At 36.1% G+C, this 16,824-nt stretch overlaps 2 protein-coding genes across 2 annotated transcripts in view; one reads left to right on the forward strand and one right to left on the reverse strand.

Moving 5' to 3' along the window:
* LOC135083075 (snake venom 5'-nucleotidase) overlaps nucleotides 1-6,996 on the forward strand; it is a 31,184-nt gene extending 24,188 nt beyond the window's left edge. Inside the window, exon 15 of the mRNA XM_063977840.1 lies at nucleotides 784-6,996. Within this exon, the coding sequence (XP_063833910.1) occupies nucleotides 784-867 (84 nt within the window). The 3' untranslated portion in view covers nucleotides 868-6,996. The remainder of the gene's footprint in view (nucleotides 1-783) is intronic.
* A 3,182-nt stretch (nucleotides 6,997-10,178) lies between these two features.
* LOC135082960 (protein SYS1 homolog) lies at nucleotides 10,179-15,455 on the reverse strand. Its single transcript, XM_063977727.1, has 3 exons — nucleotides 15,070-15,455; nucleotides 14,678-14,799; nucleotides 10,179-10,798 (listed from the first exon to the last, which is right to left on the reverse strand). The coding sequence occupies exons 1-3, from the start codon at nucleotides 15,247-15,249 to the stop codon at nucleotides 10,609-10,611; spliced, it is 492 nt and encodes a 163-aa protein (XP_063833797.1). The 5' UTR covers nucleotides 15,250-15,455; the 3' UTR covers nucleotides 10,179-10,608.
* Between the last annotated feature and the right edge of the window lie 1,369 nt (nucleotides 15,456-16,824).

Raw genomic sequence — 16,824 nt, forward strand, 5'->3', positions numbered from 1 at the left:
TTCAACAAAATCCGTTTAGTAGTTTTTGCGTGAAAGAGTAACAAACATCCAGACATCCAAACTTTCGCCTTTATAATATTAGTAGGATATTCTCGTTTACCCCTTCAGTAAAGCCAAATATATTTGCTAGCGGTCTTGTAGGCGACTAAGGCCCAGTTTTTTGATTTATGGTTAAAATAACTAATTGCTAAATTTTGCTACTAATTGTTAAATATTAACAAAATGTAAACTAATAGTTAAAAAATATACTAAAAGTCAAGCTAACCATTGTTCGCAAAACATTTTTTTCTGATATTTAACCACTTGTCATTTGACATCTGTCAAATTTGACTATTGGTTATTTTAACTACGAATCAAAAAACTGGGCCTAAGGAACAAATTGCGAACATCAGGTCTCCTTAACCTTTCTGCCCAGCGTGGGAAGTATAGGCTAAACACTTCATTTGTCTCTGGTAAATTAGAAAGATGGTACTCCTGCAATGAAGACCTAATAATGATGTTAGCCGTCGAAGGGGGTTAAACTAACTAGCTTCAAATCGAAGGACCACACCGAAAACGTTGCGCTATTGTCATGGTCAACTCAAGAGCAGAGTGAGCAGGATGACAAGCGTGCCACGCGAGCACATTCGTCCAGTGTGGACGCACCATCACAAATACAACAAATTGTAACAAGTTTTTGTTTAGTTCCCGATGTGGAATCCATACAAAAAGCCCCCTTCCAGGCTATACAGGATTATAATACGTAGGTAATGTATTTCTTCACATATTCCTTTGCTTTCGCAGAAACTCCAATCCTTACTAGCGGAGCGGGCTCGCTGGGAAGCGGACACGGTGATCAAAGAAGTCGACGACGAAGGCTCCCCATAAGATTTGCCGTACCCCCTGCTCGGATGCTTCCTGCCCTACTACCTGATCTGGCGCACGTAACGTTATTTTATTTTAACGGTAAAGTTATTTATCGTTTTAACGGTATTTTTATTCTAACGGTACCGTTATTTATAGTTTTAACGGTATTTTTATTTTAACGGTACCGTTATTTATCGTTTTAACAGTTCCGTTATTATTCATTTTACCGGTACGGTTATTTATAACTTTAACGGTACCGTTATTTCGATACCGATACCAAGTTTTGCTTCTCATATGTGTTGGGCCTAAGAATGAAAGCAGATGAAGGAATAGGGGACGAATAGTATACGAGAAGGTTACTGAAGTTGGCACTGTCGAGAAATAGTTGCGAATATGTTTATTACTTTGATGGCGTGTACGAATTCTCAAAATTCGTATACTATTTAAGCGAAAGTTTGAAAATACGCGAGTATCTCAATGAATAAAACATTATTGTTTTTTTTCTCATCAATATACTATTGCAGATAAGATTGCAAAGACAATTTTGGTACCGGTTCACGGTAACGTTATTTAATGGGTATCGGTATCAGTTCGCAATATTATTTATATTATTGCATTCTTGATAATTTATTATTCATTACCAAAATAAGTAGAGATTATTTTAAGTATGTAGTCATTTATTTTGGTACTGATACCGATACCAGATATATCAATAGGAATCCTTCCTAATCTGAGCAGAAGTCCTCATTATTATTTATAATGCTTATTTGCATTATAATATTTTTATTCGTAAAGATAGGAAAGAGAGAAGAGATGTCGTGTCATAATAAGTTATGATTATAACAATTTAAATGCAATGAGAGCTATCGCTTTTATACTTAACAGTTGGCACCACTGGCGATTGAAACACACCATACTCTACTATCCTGTGCCCCGATTACGCAAATTTTTAACGTCTCCATTACATACGCGCTTCTTCTCCAGTTGCGCTCCGTTTTTCATTCCAGCTGAGGTGCAAATTCGGTATCACGGTAATGGACGTACCTTCCTAGTATTTTCATTGTCACTTGAGATATTTAGCGTTACGTTTACGTCTATGCTTCGTTTCAACTAGCTGTCAAAACGACACCGCGATACGGATTTGTCTGAAAACAGCTGATGTTCGTACGTCGTCCGGGCACGTTGAAGATGAAAATTTTTAGCGTAATCGGGGCCCTGGTGAGTGCAAATGCGATAATCCTCCTACCGCTTCAGCGTTCTCTAGTTGACACCACTGGCAAGTGACAATGACATCACTACAGTGGCGCCGATAAAACGATAGCCTTCATTACAGCTTACGAAGAAACTAAGTCAAATCTAAAAACAAAGTTTTGTTTTACAAACGCTCTCATTTTTAAAATTGACTAATTCTATTGGTATTAAAGTCTATTTTAGTTCCTCTGATTCATTCATAAGATTCCATGAAGCTATAGTAAGTAGTGTGTAAAAAATTGGGCCTTCCTTTTGGCGAATTTAACTATGTAAGTTGCACGTATAGTGTTAGGGCCACCATACACGGGAGATTTAATCGCAATATTAATTAAAATATTACTTTTAAAATGCTCATAACGATTCATTGGTGTTATTTTTGACGGGGTATTTGACTATACTCGTACACTATAATCGTAAAAATATAATTATTTTACAATAACCGTGTTAAGAAATTAATTTAGATGACCGGCACACGCGTACTCTTGTCAAAATGTCTATTTTGAACAGTTATTTAAGTAAGATAATACAAAAAACTACATAATTACTTCAGTAATATAATGCAAGAAAATATAAAATTACTGAATGAATAACAAGCTAAGAAATTCATATGCTCGCTGCGCTTGCTAGTGTGTGACCTCCACTCCAGAACCTTGCTGCCCCATCGGCCGTGAGTTCTGCGTACTATGTGCCCTTCAGCTTGCTAATCCGTCGGGCTATGTCAGCGACTTTAGTTTGTTAGTTTGTTTATGAATAGTGGAAGAACTAGTCAAATGCCTCGTACCCACATCTACCTCAGTAAGTATTGTACAGTAGTATTACATCCGTTGGTATGCAGAATAGTCTTCCGCTATTAATATTTTAACTGTCATAATTTTTCTATTCGTTTGAAGGTGTAACACATCTATAATGCCCGTTTTCACCATCAATCCCTAATTTTTAAGTGATTCTTATGGTAACACATAATAGGAATTTTGTTTCCATAGGGGTCACTTAAAAATTAGGGATTGATGGTGAAAACGGACATAAGTGTCCTATTTATTGATTTTTGGCACCCTAATACCCTGCATAGGTAGGCACAGTAAGAAGTCTAGACATCTGTCCCATATTAGCTTTCTAAAGTATTTTTTTTTTTAGAATTCGCGAGACTTCTATTAAACTCAGAATATATCTTAGAACAACACACTGGTATAGTTAGTTTGTATCACTAGGTAGATAATTTTAGTTGCTATCGATAATAACATATCAAGAAATAAAAATCGTACGATCTGATTTTGGCTATAAAACAATTTGTTATTAATTATTTATTCTATTATGCTATAACATTTTTTAAATATTTTACTTGTTAACTGTTTTAGTTCTATAACTTTATAATTAAGTTTAAAACATCAATTCAACTTAGAATACGTTACCTCATAGCTAATATTGCTGTATTATTATTTTAAATGTTGACAATTATTTACATTTGTTATTATATCACAAAAAACTTTGCGCTGTGTTTTACATTAAAATATGTTTAATTAAATAAGAAAGACAAATTACGAACAAAAGACAGCACATCAGGCTAACATTTTTGTCGCAATATAGCACTTAAAAACATTTACATAAGAAACTGTTTAGATGTATGTTTTGTCGCTGAAGATATTAACTGAAATCATTTTATGACTTAATAATATGTATCTAAATTGAGTATATTCAGTAATTGTAGTGCGATATAAAAACGTTTTTGTATATTTTTGGAATATTTTACGCACAATCATCAAATGTAGGTTAGCTATTAAATTATAACAAACAAATGTAGTGCTAAATACGCTTTATGACATTTAATTCTGCACCAAAGATAATAATATATTTAGGAAGACACATTAATTCGACATAGCTCTTAAAATCAGTCAGGCAAACAAATTGATTCAATTAATTATACATGGTGGAAACGATAAGTGATCTTACTAGTTAATTTCTAAACTACAAAAGATATCAAAAAACTGGTTACTGATCCTGAAAGTGCTTCATGAGCTCTCTCCAACGATATCAATAATAGGTTACAGATTAAACTGGATCTATCCGAAAATTCAATGTTTCCAGCTTCCATACATTCAGTACAGCACCATAATATAAAAACCTGTATATTACATACTCTGTAGCTATGTAGATTATAATTACTTTTAAAACAATTTTCTTGATTTCTATCATTCTACAGTATTTTATTTTATAAGTACAACAAAAAGAGGTTATACATATTTTGTAAAAAAATATGTTACCATTTTTTAAATTAAAAAGTAGATAAATTAGTCGAGAGTTAACATTTTGTAGTTATTTATGTTAAAACAAACTACATATTATTTTTAGCTGTCACTTATAGTCACATCACAAATTAATTATTTATGTGTAGATATTAAAAGTTATTTTTAAACATTACAAACACAAAATACATTGTTTATAAAGCTTTTCAGTGCCTTTTAAGATTGAATTTGAAACGAAAGTACAGTCAAACTCGCAATCTTCAAGCATTGTACAACGAATTCTCTTAACTTAGATCTATTTTCTATGAATGTCAAACGAGATTATTTTGTATTAAAATTAAACTGCCACTATTATAAAACTACTAAACTATTAATTTAAGATTTTAGGAATGTAATTGATGTTTATAATTTACGAGTTCGACTGTACTTTCGAATTGTAAAGTTGTATGTAACCGACAGTCTACTATAAAAGACGTGCTTGTGCGTGAAATAAATACGTATCGTGTAAGCAATAAGATTGCTTTTTGTGTAACATGCACCGCCATAGCATGGATTAGAGGTCACGTGGTTTGGTAGTTTAGCGTTTTTGAATACACCCTGTATGTTATTTTCCCCTTATCAATAAAAATTAAAACTTCGTATCGTTCTATTTTTTTGTCTCTCTCTGTCAAATTTTGATTTCAATTTGATGAAAAGAGACAAAACATTGTTTGATTAAGGGGGCTAGTCCATGCTATGTAGGTTGCGAGATCGATGTTGTGAATTGTAAGAAAGATATTAATTAATTAATTCCGTTTATAAATAAATAATTAGATAAGATATGTATCAAATTTATTAGATTTACGTTATTTATAAATATTTATTAAGACATTTGTTATTATTTTGTATGTTGAATATTTTGTTGCATTGCATTGTATTGTGTGTAGTTTATTTCTAAGATTCAATCGCCCGTATTCACAAACAATGCTTGCATAAGTGAGTGAAGCAGCAAATCGAACGCACAGCGTTGAAAGCTCTGTGATTGGTTCGTGTGTCACCCTGTGCGTCCACGCGCACTGTGAGACCTCATTTACTGTAATGTTTGTGAATACGGGCGAATATTAGCATGCTGTGAGGATATATTCTCAGTTAATACTTTTGTAATACCCTGCTTTAGAGATTCGGTCGGGGCTCGAAAGGCAATTTTACAAAACTAAATAATATTGATCACTAAGAATACATCCTTACGCCTAAATGGTCCTATTTATTTTTTGACATCCTTTTAAAAGTTTTAAATAAACAACTTGAAAAAATCGAACTGCCTAAGGCGGGACTCGAACCCACGATCTTCCGCTTGCTTTTAAAGGTTGATTTTCAAATAGAGCAGCTTTTACAGCTCCAAGGGACAGTAGACCTGAGCTTGATAGCCCCATGTATTCCTGAGAAAAAGAGTCTTGACAGACTGACGGACAACAAAGTGATTCTAAAAGGGTTCCGTTTTTTCTTTTAGAGGTACGGTACCCTAAAATCGGCGAAACGAAGACCTTTCAAAGTTACAACTGTCACGTTTTGCCACTTGTCTAGGGGGGCTAAATTGCGTTACTACAATAGAATAGAATCACCTAATAGAAGGACGTCAAAAAATAAACAAGGATAGCTAGCGAATTCGTGTTGTGAGACCTTTATAATCGTAGCCGGAGGGCATAGCTTGGTCAAAAGACATGCACTGTAAGCCTAGGCGCAAACCACCGATTTTTAGTTGGCCGATAGTTGTGCCCGATTTTAAATTGTATGAATTGAAATTGAATCGGCGTAATGTGCGCACTTCCACACATGCCTATACTGATCAACTGCCCGACTAAACTATCGGCCGACGAAAAATCGATGGTCTGCGCCTAGGCTAAGTAGCTAATTCACTAAAGTTGCAGAATACACGTGCGGACAAAATAAATGGAACGTTTTTCAATTGAAAACTGACAGACTTTTTTTTAAGTGCCATATAAATTGATACAGTCGACAGCACATCGGACTACACATTTTTGTTGCAAAGTAGTACCGCTGCGTAAGTTCCTGCAGGGATTAGCTGGATGTGCTGTCGTCTATAAATAAGGCAAACTTGATGCCATAAGGCAGATTCGCTGTTTTGTTTCACCACAGATAGTTTTGAATTCAGTAAATGTTAAATTAGAAAGGGTTGTGATGCTGAAATGACCGATATGATTATTAGCTGAGTCTATAATGTAACACAAAGGCACATGGAGTTGTATGAGCTTTCTATGCAATAATTAATGTACAGCCTATGTATTAATCGCAACAATGTATGTTACTGCACTTTTTCCTTGTTTTAAATATTTTAAAGTTGTTTTATTTGAATACCAACAGGGTAGTTGACTCACAGACACGTTAATTGACATTATTTTTATAAGCTGACAAAAAAAATTGATTGACGTCACGAATTATACAAAAGTAACTTGATTTTTAGATCTAGAAGTACTTTTCAAGGTTTGACTTGAAATTGAATTTAATAGTGTCAACTACCCAAAAATGTTGGCCGCGAGTGTACGTCGGTTTGCTCGATCTTTGCTAATTGTATTGTGAGAATTTGTGATACGTTATTATTATATTTGGCAGTTATGTTGCTAATAGTTTATTATTATTTTATTAAACTAGTAATATATTATTACCATCTTTTATTATTAGAACATTTAGAACCCCCAATTTATTATAAATGCGAAAGTAACTGTCTGTCTTGCTTTCACGCCTAAACCACTGAACCGATTTTGATGAAATTTGGCATAGAGATAGTTTGAGTCCCGGGAAACATAGGATAGATTATCCCGGTTTTTGAAACAGGAACGCGCGCGATAGTTTTTCTGTTGCAGACAAAATTCCACGCGGGCGAAGCCGCGGGCGGAAACCTAGTGTTTACTAAATTCTAATCAAAAGAAACAAAATAGGTAATAATTATTCGTTTATTTACAATAATTACAAAATACAATAAATAAGTTTCTCGCATCATCACAGTTATTTACAATGCAACATTAACAAATTATTATTGTTAACAAAATTCTAAGTAATATGACTTTTAGTAATTATCCACAGGCGACTGGAAGAAATGTCTAAAAATAAGCTCACCCTTTCTAAAGTTTGCCTAAAATCGCGCCATTACCAATAAATGTGAAATTTCACTCAATTTTACTTTTTACACTTCTTGGATTCTCCTGCGCTGTGCGCCAGAAATGTGAAATGAGTTGGCGCAATGAGTAATCCTTAATTGCGCCCACCAGTTTACGCCACTGGCTTGTGGCGCCAACTGGTAGCGCAATTAACGAAAACCTTATTTTTGTGTTTCTTAAAACTAATTTGAGGCTCGATAGTAATCAGATGAGTTATGTTAATCATTTTTATTGGCTATGTGTGCAGTGAAAAATACCTTTAAACATCTATTGGCTGATTTAACACAGACAACATTAGGCTGGTTTTAGAGTCACGCTGACGCACGCTGACCGTCAGCGCTGACAGCCGAAATGTATAGAGCGTCGGCGCCGAGCGATCAGCGTCACTCAGGAACGTTCCCTTCAATTACATACATATTGATCTGTCAGCGCCGACGATCAGCGAGCGGTCAGCGCGATTCTAAAACCCGCATAGTTATTTCGAGTCCATAGCGATAAGTACAACTCAATCGAGCCAACTGCGCACCACGCTGGAATGCGACTCTCCCTTACACTCACCCGCACACCTCCCCGCGTTCGCCCGGTCCGTAGAGCGTCGATGTGACGTCACGGCCGCCAGGCGCACTTAACTTGACCGGTTTGTATTGCTGTGTGGCGCATACATTACAGCCAGTATTCGTGTACAAAAGTTCTCTATGTGCTACTTAAACTGTAAATGGCTATATAAAAATTGCAAAATGACATTACAATAAGGCATCCAGTTCACTATTATATACTGACTCTTTTACACAGTGGAGTTTAAAGCCATTTGTAACATAACGAGTTCTATGTCAACACAGCTAACTAAAAACATCAACAGTTGATAGTAGATAGTTTTCCTATGGCTTTGGTCATAAAACCGTAGGTAGGCCGCGTCACTTTTAGACGTTGACTTTGGCGTCAATACGCCATACAATAGTATCAATTACTATGGACGTCGTACGCGTTTAATAGAAGACCATAGCCAATTGATAATAATTACAATAATAGGGTAGTGGGTTCCCCTAGCTAGTCTATTGATCATATTTTGCAAAGATTTCACAAAAATATCTTAGAAAACACTGGTTAATGTAAGACCAGAGCAACATAACAATTATTTGTATCTCTTATAATGAAATCCAAAAGGTTGACTCCTATCATAATATCAATTTGAACTTTCAAAGCAAGAGAAGACGAAATCTGCCTTGATATCGTACAAAATTACAATAAAGTGTTCATTGCTCTTTTTTGACAATACATTACAAGCTTTCTTCCAAAACTCTTGCACAGATTGCTTATAAATTCTAATGAGGATCATTTCGATTTTTAGCTGTGAATGCAGATTTATAGGGCTAAGAAATCCTTAATACACAGTGCAAAAATTTTTGTTCTACGACAAAAATTGACGAAGTTATGGCCAAATTACTAAAAAAGTTCACTGACCGCCCGGCGCGGGGACGATGACGTCATTATATCCGATCCGAACGCTGCCGGCGTACTGCGTGGATAGAAAATATTTTTTTCTAGCCAAATTATCAGTTTTAGAGAAAAACTTGTAATGACATTTATTTATCAGAATAAAGTAAGCTATCGATAGGTAATTTTTAAAAATGGAAATTGTGAAAAATAACGCAAAAAATCCATACGCTCATACGATTCAATGGCACGCAGAGACGCGATTGGGGTCTCCGCGGTGGTATATTTGGCGATTTATTCAAATAAAGTGTACATAAGTGTTGTTAGAGTCATATCTTCTTCCAAGTAAAATATAAAAATGTATAAGTATTAATTTATTTACTTCTAACAATAAGGTATAACTTCTAACAATAAGACATTGCTATGAAAATCATTTCGATGTACACTTAATAATACCTACCTGTTATTTAGTTTTTCTGAGTTAAACCTACGCACCTACCTATCTATTCGCCGTTCCCATGGGCGGGCCAGCTGCTGCAGGAAGGCTAGCCCCTTCCCCCAGTCCATAAGCATAAGCTAGGTATTAGGTATGACTCCCCCTCGGCCGGAAGCTGGGTATTACTTACCGCCCCCCCCCCCCCCCCCCCCCCCAGGCCAGAAACTGGGTATGACTTGCCTCTCCCCCCTCCCACCAAGGCCAGAAGCTGGGTAAGGCTTGCCCCTCCCCCTAGGCTATAAGCTGGGTATGACTTATCCCCCCCCCCCCCCCCCCAGGCCAGAAACTGGGTATTAGCATCATATTATGTATTATTATGTTCAATACAAACAATCATTAAGTTACACTCACCCCAACCGCGTCTCCGCATTGCATCGAATCCTATGAAAATGTGGTTTTTGGACATAGCAATACTTATTTTTCACAATTTTTATTTTTAAAAATTACTGGTCGATAGGTTACTTTATTTTGAAGAATAAATGTTATTAAAAGATTTTTTCTAAAACTGATAGTTTAGCCGGAAAAAAATATTTTCCATCCCATTAGTACGCCGGCTGCGCTCGATTCGGATATAATGACGTCACGCGGCCTTGCGTACGTTGACTTTTAGCGGCAAAAACGGCCTATGTTTATTACTTAATATCTTCGTAAGTAATGGTCCGATTTGGATAATTCAAAAAGATATATCTTTCTTATGTCTTAAAGATTAACGTAGATACTAGTTTTATTGAATTTTCTACAACAGTACTGATCCTCATTACTCTAATTATTTGCTAAATTACAACAACAAAATTATATTTGTTAAGTAAATCAAACAAAAACTTTAACAGAGTAGAAAGAAACAACTTCCAATGTAATATGGGTTAATATAACAGTTGTATGTTATCATTTTGTCAATAATAATGTTACATAGTATCTAGCACTTGGAATTTATTAGCATTTGCTTCCTTTCTAGAAAAATAAGTAACAAGCATCTTACAATTTAGACCTTAAATCTAATTTAGTAACTTATTTGCTTCAGTTTTACTCATTCAACAACATATTAATTAATTAATACACGAAACATAAATTTGGCGCAGCAATATCAACACTACATTACAGTCTTCGCTCGCAGTTTCGTGTGAAGTCCCACAAGGTTCGAGTTCTGAGTTTTAAAGTCACTGTAGAGTCCTGAACGAGCTAATTTTCATAAATCCACTTTAGCACCTATGTTACTCAACGGTATTGCTTGTAACTCCGTTCGGAGACACAGGAACTCTCCGGTGACGCACATTATAGCTGCGCAAGCTACGTTTAGAGTCCACCAGGAGAATGTTGTGGGGAATGTTCCGTTGTACATCCAGCAGACGATGAGATGAATGCCGTAAAAAGTGCAACTGAAAATAATACATATAAGGGCTGATTTTTCAATCGTCGGATAACTTTTAACTAAAGAATAAGTTTGGCACATTGACAGTTTTAGTATCGGAAATATGTCAAAATGACAAGGTTATTCTTTAGATAAAAGATAACTGACGATTGAAAAATCAGCCCTAAAGTGAGTAGTGAGAAGACGACATTTTATTTTTACTTAGGTTTATTTGGTTTTGAGCAGGCATTTGACCTTGATCTTTTAGTGAGATACTGTCTAGGGTAGTATTTACTTAAATCTGTACCCCCAGTGAAAACGGAGTTAAGTCGAAAATGGTGATTTTTGGGAAATCGCATTTGAAGTTAAAAAAAATCCTGCTTCGTCGCTATTAGAGATAACTTGGTGAAATATTTTTTAGGTGAAAGGTAATGTTAGATATAATTAGGCAGTGTGCCAGTTTGGGAAATATAGCATGTAGTTTTTTCGTAATTAAATAAAAACCCAGTTATATCGCCATGCACGGCAACTTTACATTCGTGTAAAGTGATGTAATGGGACATAAATCATTTTACACCACACTGAATTGACCACCCGCTAACAAGTGTAAAGTGATACATTTTACGCCATTTCTGTTGATATTTTTTTGTTTTTTTAATTTTAGAAAAAGTTGTAAAACAAACATTAGTAATTACACTATGAGGAATCATTATTTCAGGTTATTTAGGGTAAATCGTCCAAAAATTTCTACTTATATCAATATACACCAATTTTGTGATGAGAAAAAAAATGTGTAAACTGATCTAACTAACATAATAGCGATCTAAGTATCCTAATAATTATGTGTAAAGTGATATAAGTGGCGATTGTAAAGGAATAAGGCTAGAATTTTAGAGTGGATTCTAATTATTTACTCCTTAAATGTTTATTCTGATCTGAAACTACTATTTTATTAATTATTACACCATATACCATGAATGATATCGGCCTAAATCACATACATTATCTCCTATTTTAAAGTAAGTATTAGTTAAAGCAATTGGGTAGTAAAGACCAGAAACAACAATGGTTTCACATCAACTAATTAGACAGGAGACAGAGAAAAGTTTGTTTTCTACAATTACCTTATTGGGAATCAAACTCTGGACCAGAGATGATGATGTCAAGCTATATTGATTGCTTTTTGGCTACAGAAGGATAATATAAAAGTAAAGTCATAAAATGCATTTGTTTTCAACAAAGAGGCTTTTAAAAAGCCCTTTAACACGTCCTAGAATCACTTGAACCCTACTTTTATTTTGGGACATAAATAGGTCAGTGCTGAGAAGAAGCAGCGCAAGATATTTAGCCACCCTTGTCAGCCTCTTCTTAAATCATAAATAACTTGAAAAAATCGAACTGCCTAAGACGGGAAACTTCTTAAATCAATAGAGACATGATTAACAAGACATGTTATACTTGCGAGCTAAGCAGATAAAGTCCAGCAACACATGCCATTTACATAATTATTTACTTTATACATAGTATCCATTCATAAGGATTTACGTAGTTAGTTTTGCAGGGCAATCGAATATTGCACTTAACCTTTTGATTAGACCATTGTGCGCTATTTGATCTTCCTATTCCAACCGCTCCAGATCCCCCCAGGTAGCAGCAGCCTATCTAGGTCTCTACAGGCCTTCTGCAGCGACCCTGGTGATTGGAGAATTTGAGCCTGTTGATCTGCTACGCTTCTGCACTCCTTGTGCACGTGCTGTGGTTTTTCTTCTGCCTCCATGCATCTTCTGCACATCAGGCTGTCTGTACAGCTATACTGTGTAGGTGTTTGTTTAACATACCTGTTATTACACTTAGGACCTTGCGGATGTTGTCCCTGTTAAGTCTTATGAGTCTTTAACTTTTTCGTTATAATATCCACAACTGCATCTTTTGTTTGCCTACATCTTTCACAATCTTCCCATTCTGTGTGGTGTTATTTTTCTATTTTGGAGCGCAGCCAGGTCTTGATCTGTGCTTATGGTATCGGCATTATAATTGTTCCGGACCAAATACCGTCGTGTACGATCCCCTTCTGGCCAGTTCATCTGCTGCGTCGTTGCCCAAGGAGTTACTGTGTCCTTTGATCCACTTCAGGAGTGCAGGGTAACGCCATTTGCATCTGAAATAACTTAGGAGCGCGTCATGGCATTCCAATATAAGTATTATAATGTAGTATATTAAGTTGCTTTGTATTGCTTGCACTATCTGAGATTATTTTTATATTCAGACCTCGGATGTCTATGGTTGCAACCGCCTGTGCTGCTCTGATTGCAATCTGCTTGGAAAATTGTATTGTGTTTATCAAGTGTTGTTGATATTCTTAGTATATTTAGGTAATTCGAGAAGACACCAGCTCCCGTACTTTTTTGGGTTTTGGAGCCGTCAGTGTAATATCCTAACTTCATTGATTCCAGAGCAATCTTGCGTTTCCGCTGTAAGCTGGATATTATATCTTCAGTCGAAGAGTGAACACAGGGAATTCTGCCGATAGGTGCCTCGGTGAGAGGTATTTCTTTTATTAGGGTTTTGTGCAGGATCGTGGAATGTCCTGTCTCCTTGTTTTGCTTCTATATGCCGTTCTTACCTTTAAGTCTTAGAGCGGCTGCTTGCGCTTCCTCCTGAATGATGAGGTCTAAAGATCTGAGATTCAGAAGGTACTCAAGTGATGTCGATGGAGTGGTTCTCATACAACTAGTGGCCGCTATGCTTACTAGGCGTTGCAGGCTTTGGAGTTTTTATCTTGCTGTTGATAGTTGTGTTCTGTGCCACCACACAAGTGATCTATAATATTTTGTGTAAGAGGGCCATATAACCGACGTGTAGAGCCAGTGTTATCTTTGGGTTGAGACCTCATCTACTACCAATGAGTCTCTTGCACTGATGGAATGCTATACAAACCATTTTTATTTTGTTCTCGACATGACTCGCCCAGTTCAATTTATTGTCTAAGGTGATGAGTTTTATTTATAAAGAGTTCTGGTAGTTGGAGCTCTTGTAAATTCTATAATGCACTTATTAAGTACTTTTATTGACAACGTTAGGCACTATGAATTCAATTATATGTTTTACTAGTAGATGTTAACCATTATTTATTAAAACTATTAACTAAAGTTCTTTGATTTATAAACTACGCATTATGTTTTCCTTTAATCTGACAATTGGGCTAAGTTATATCATTTTACACCAAATAATTAACCAAATCATAATTGCGATTTTCAAATGTTTTTGATCTAAGTAACTGATAACATTTTACACATGTACGAAACTTTTGTGGTTAATGGTATTAGTCTAATTGAATCATTATACACAAAATAAATAATCATTTGTCTTTTACTTTTTGTGATATAAATTAAGTTACATTCTTTTTCACCAACCAACAATACATAGTTTTTTTTGTGTATATTAATATGAGTCATCTTATATTGTTAATCACAAATTCAATCTGAACAACTTCAATCGTGTAAAAAGTAGTAACACGAGTCGTACCTCTTGACACAATAAAAAATTGAAAGAAGCCTCCGGTACACTTTGTTAAAAGTAGACATGTATCAATATACACGAAAGAAAACTCAAAATTGGTTCACAAAGCCTTACTTGTATCATTTGGCACAAAATTATTTTCTTTTCTATACGTCGTAGAAACATACCGATTAGATACAAAAATAGCTAATTTTTCAGAGATTCACATTATGTTATAAAGTCAATTTTGATCTAAGTCGAGTTAGATCCCTTTTCACTGGGGGTACAGAAATGCCAATTCAAGTTAATAACAGTGTAGTCCTTAGTGAATAAGAGGCACTTGCTCAAGACCCAGCTTACATAATATTACTTTGAGACATATTTGTTGTTGACTTAATTTTAAACTTACCTAAAATCTAAGCACAGTTTGGTCCTGCCCACAATCGTCCAAAGGGCACAAGCTCCAATGATTGCGTTTAGCACGAACGCTGTTATCACCGACCTGCCCTCATTATCTTTCACATGGATCTCCTGAAATGATATATTCATACTTATTCCTATGAACTTATACAAATAAAGATAAAGTAAACACTATACCAGTATGTGTACATGTTAAAGTATGTCGTTTCATCCAAAAGACGTCCACTGCTGGCCAAAGGCCTCGCCCAAGGATTGTAACGTCAGATCCTGCGCTGACCGCATCCAGGTGCTTCCCGCGACCTTCACTAGATCGTGACGTGTATCATAATGAATTTGTATATTACCTTAAAGAAGACAAGTAAACAAAGGGTCAAAACTTACGTGATACTCGAATATGTGGTCCAGCGTTCTGGTCGAGTCAGTCAAATCCTGCATGATGGCCATGATGAGGCACAGAGAGAGGTACAACAGAGACTGCATTGCCACTATCTGGGAGACAATTAGACACGGGTCCCATTGCGTATAGCGGAACGAGCCCGTAAGCTTCTTTATTTTCGACATCTTTACCAAATTAAATTAAGCACAGCCACTCAGATAAGCTTGACTGATTTCACACGCGTCAACTTAAGTGAGCAACCAACTGTGTGTTTTTGTCAGCGAGTATTTCAGCTGAATAAATTTAAACATAAGGATCTTTGTTTATAGTAAAATGATGCAGAAAACTGGAGAATCGCGTAATATTCGAGGAATATTTTTGTTCGAGTCACAGATAGGGATATTCCGATACTAATAAATACGAGTAGGTACTCGATACTTTTGATTCGATACCAAGTATTTATTGTATCGAATCAATTTTGCGATACATAATCGGTATCGAAACAAAAATACTTGGTATCGAATCGAATCAGCAAAACAACCGAAAACAATAAAAAAACCGAGAACGCATCATACAGAACTGAGTCCCGATTACGGTAACTTTTAACGTTTCCAATCCAGACACGCTTCTCGATTCTGCGATACGATTGGTCGTTCAACAGCGTACGTCAGCTGTTTTGACCAATCGTATCGCAGAATCGATGAAGCGTGTCTGGATTGTAGACGTTAAAAGTTACCGTAATCGGGGCTCAGAGAGAGCAAAAACAGTCAGCTAATCAGCTTTAATCGATTACCGAGTTACCGGTATTCGTCGCGTGGCGGCGTGATTGACGCATTGTCTCGCGCTGGGCCAGCCGAATTCGTCCGACTTCAGCCGAGCCCGAGCCGAAAGCGAGAGAAGGTTAGGAGACACCCGCACCCGCCCGCAAATCATCTCGCCATTCCGCCATTGTGAAAGTGTTAAGTGATTGTTTACAAATAATTTCAAAATAATAAAACAAAATAAAAGTTCCAAAAAGTATCGATATCAGTAAGTATCGATACTTTAGGAGTACTTATTTAAGTAGTATCGAAAAAAGATTTGAGTATTATCGAAATGAGTAGGTATCGATACTTAGGTGGTATCGGAACATCCCTAGTCACAGATGTTTGTCATCAGTCATGTCAGCGTGTGACACATGACAGCTGTTGTCAAATCGCTGTCTGTCGACAAAATTTGACCTTTTGCGTTCCGATTCTCCTAGCTGTTACTTTGCATACTTTTACATTAAATTCATCACTGCCAAGTTTATTGGCAATCGGAGGACCCTCAAACTACCTAATACCTTACACATACCCAGGAAAATTCTGCTATCATCACGTAATAACTAAAAAATAAAATGACATTTTATTAATAGCGCCTGATAAAATTGTCTTTGCAACACAATAAATCGTTGAACTTGCCTTTGTTTTTTACTCTAAACTATTTATTAACCGACTTCAAAAAAGGAGGAGGCTATATTTATTATTAATCGTTACAGCTAGTTACAACAGCTGGTAGGCGTACGCAGCAGGTCCTTTACTGACATCAAGTGAGCAGTTGAGCACAGCGAGCTCAAGCCATAGGGGTAGGTAAGTGCCTTTTCACACGTTCCGGTTGCCGGCTATCCGGCGCCGGCTACCCGGCGTCAAATGAGCTTTCACACGCCCCGGTTGATGACGACAAGAGTACAGTCTCGTTCATTTCATGTGGCTTATATATCCTAGACTGCATCCCACTTA

Source organism: Ostrinia nubilalis, chromosome 22, assembly GCF_963855985.1.
Source record: "Ostrinia nubilalis chromosome 22, ilOstNubi1.1, whole genome shotgun sequence".
NCBI lineage: Eukaryota > Metazoa > Arthropoda > Insecta > Lepidoptera > Crambidae > Ostrinia > Ostrinia nubilalis.

What these genes read in the sequence shown, in the direction of transcription:
- LOC135082960 (XM_063977727.1), bottom strand. Translation starts at nt 15,249, where the DNA reads ATGTCGAAAATAAAGAAGCTTACGGGCTCGTTCCGCTATACGCAATGG. An exon ending in ACCACATATTCGAGTATCAC is followed by an intron (nt 14,800 to 15,069) that starts GTAAGTTTTGAC and finishes ATATCATTTCAG; the next exon opens with GAGATCCATGTGAAAGATAA. An exon ending in AAACTGTGCTTAGATTTTAG is followed by an intron (nt 10,799 to 14,677) that starts GTAAGTTTAAAA and finishes TATTATTTTCAG; the next exon opens with TTGCACTTTTTACGGCATTC.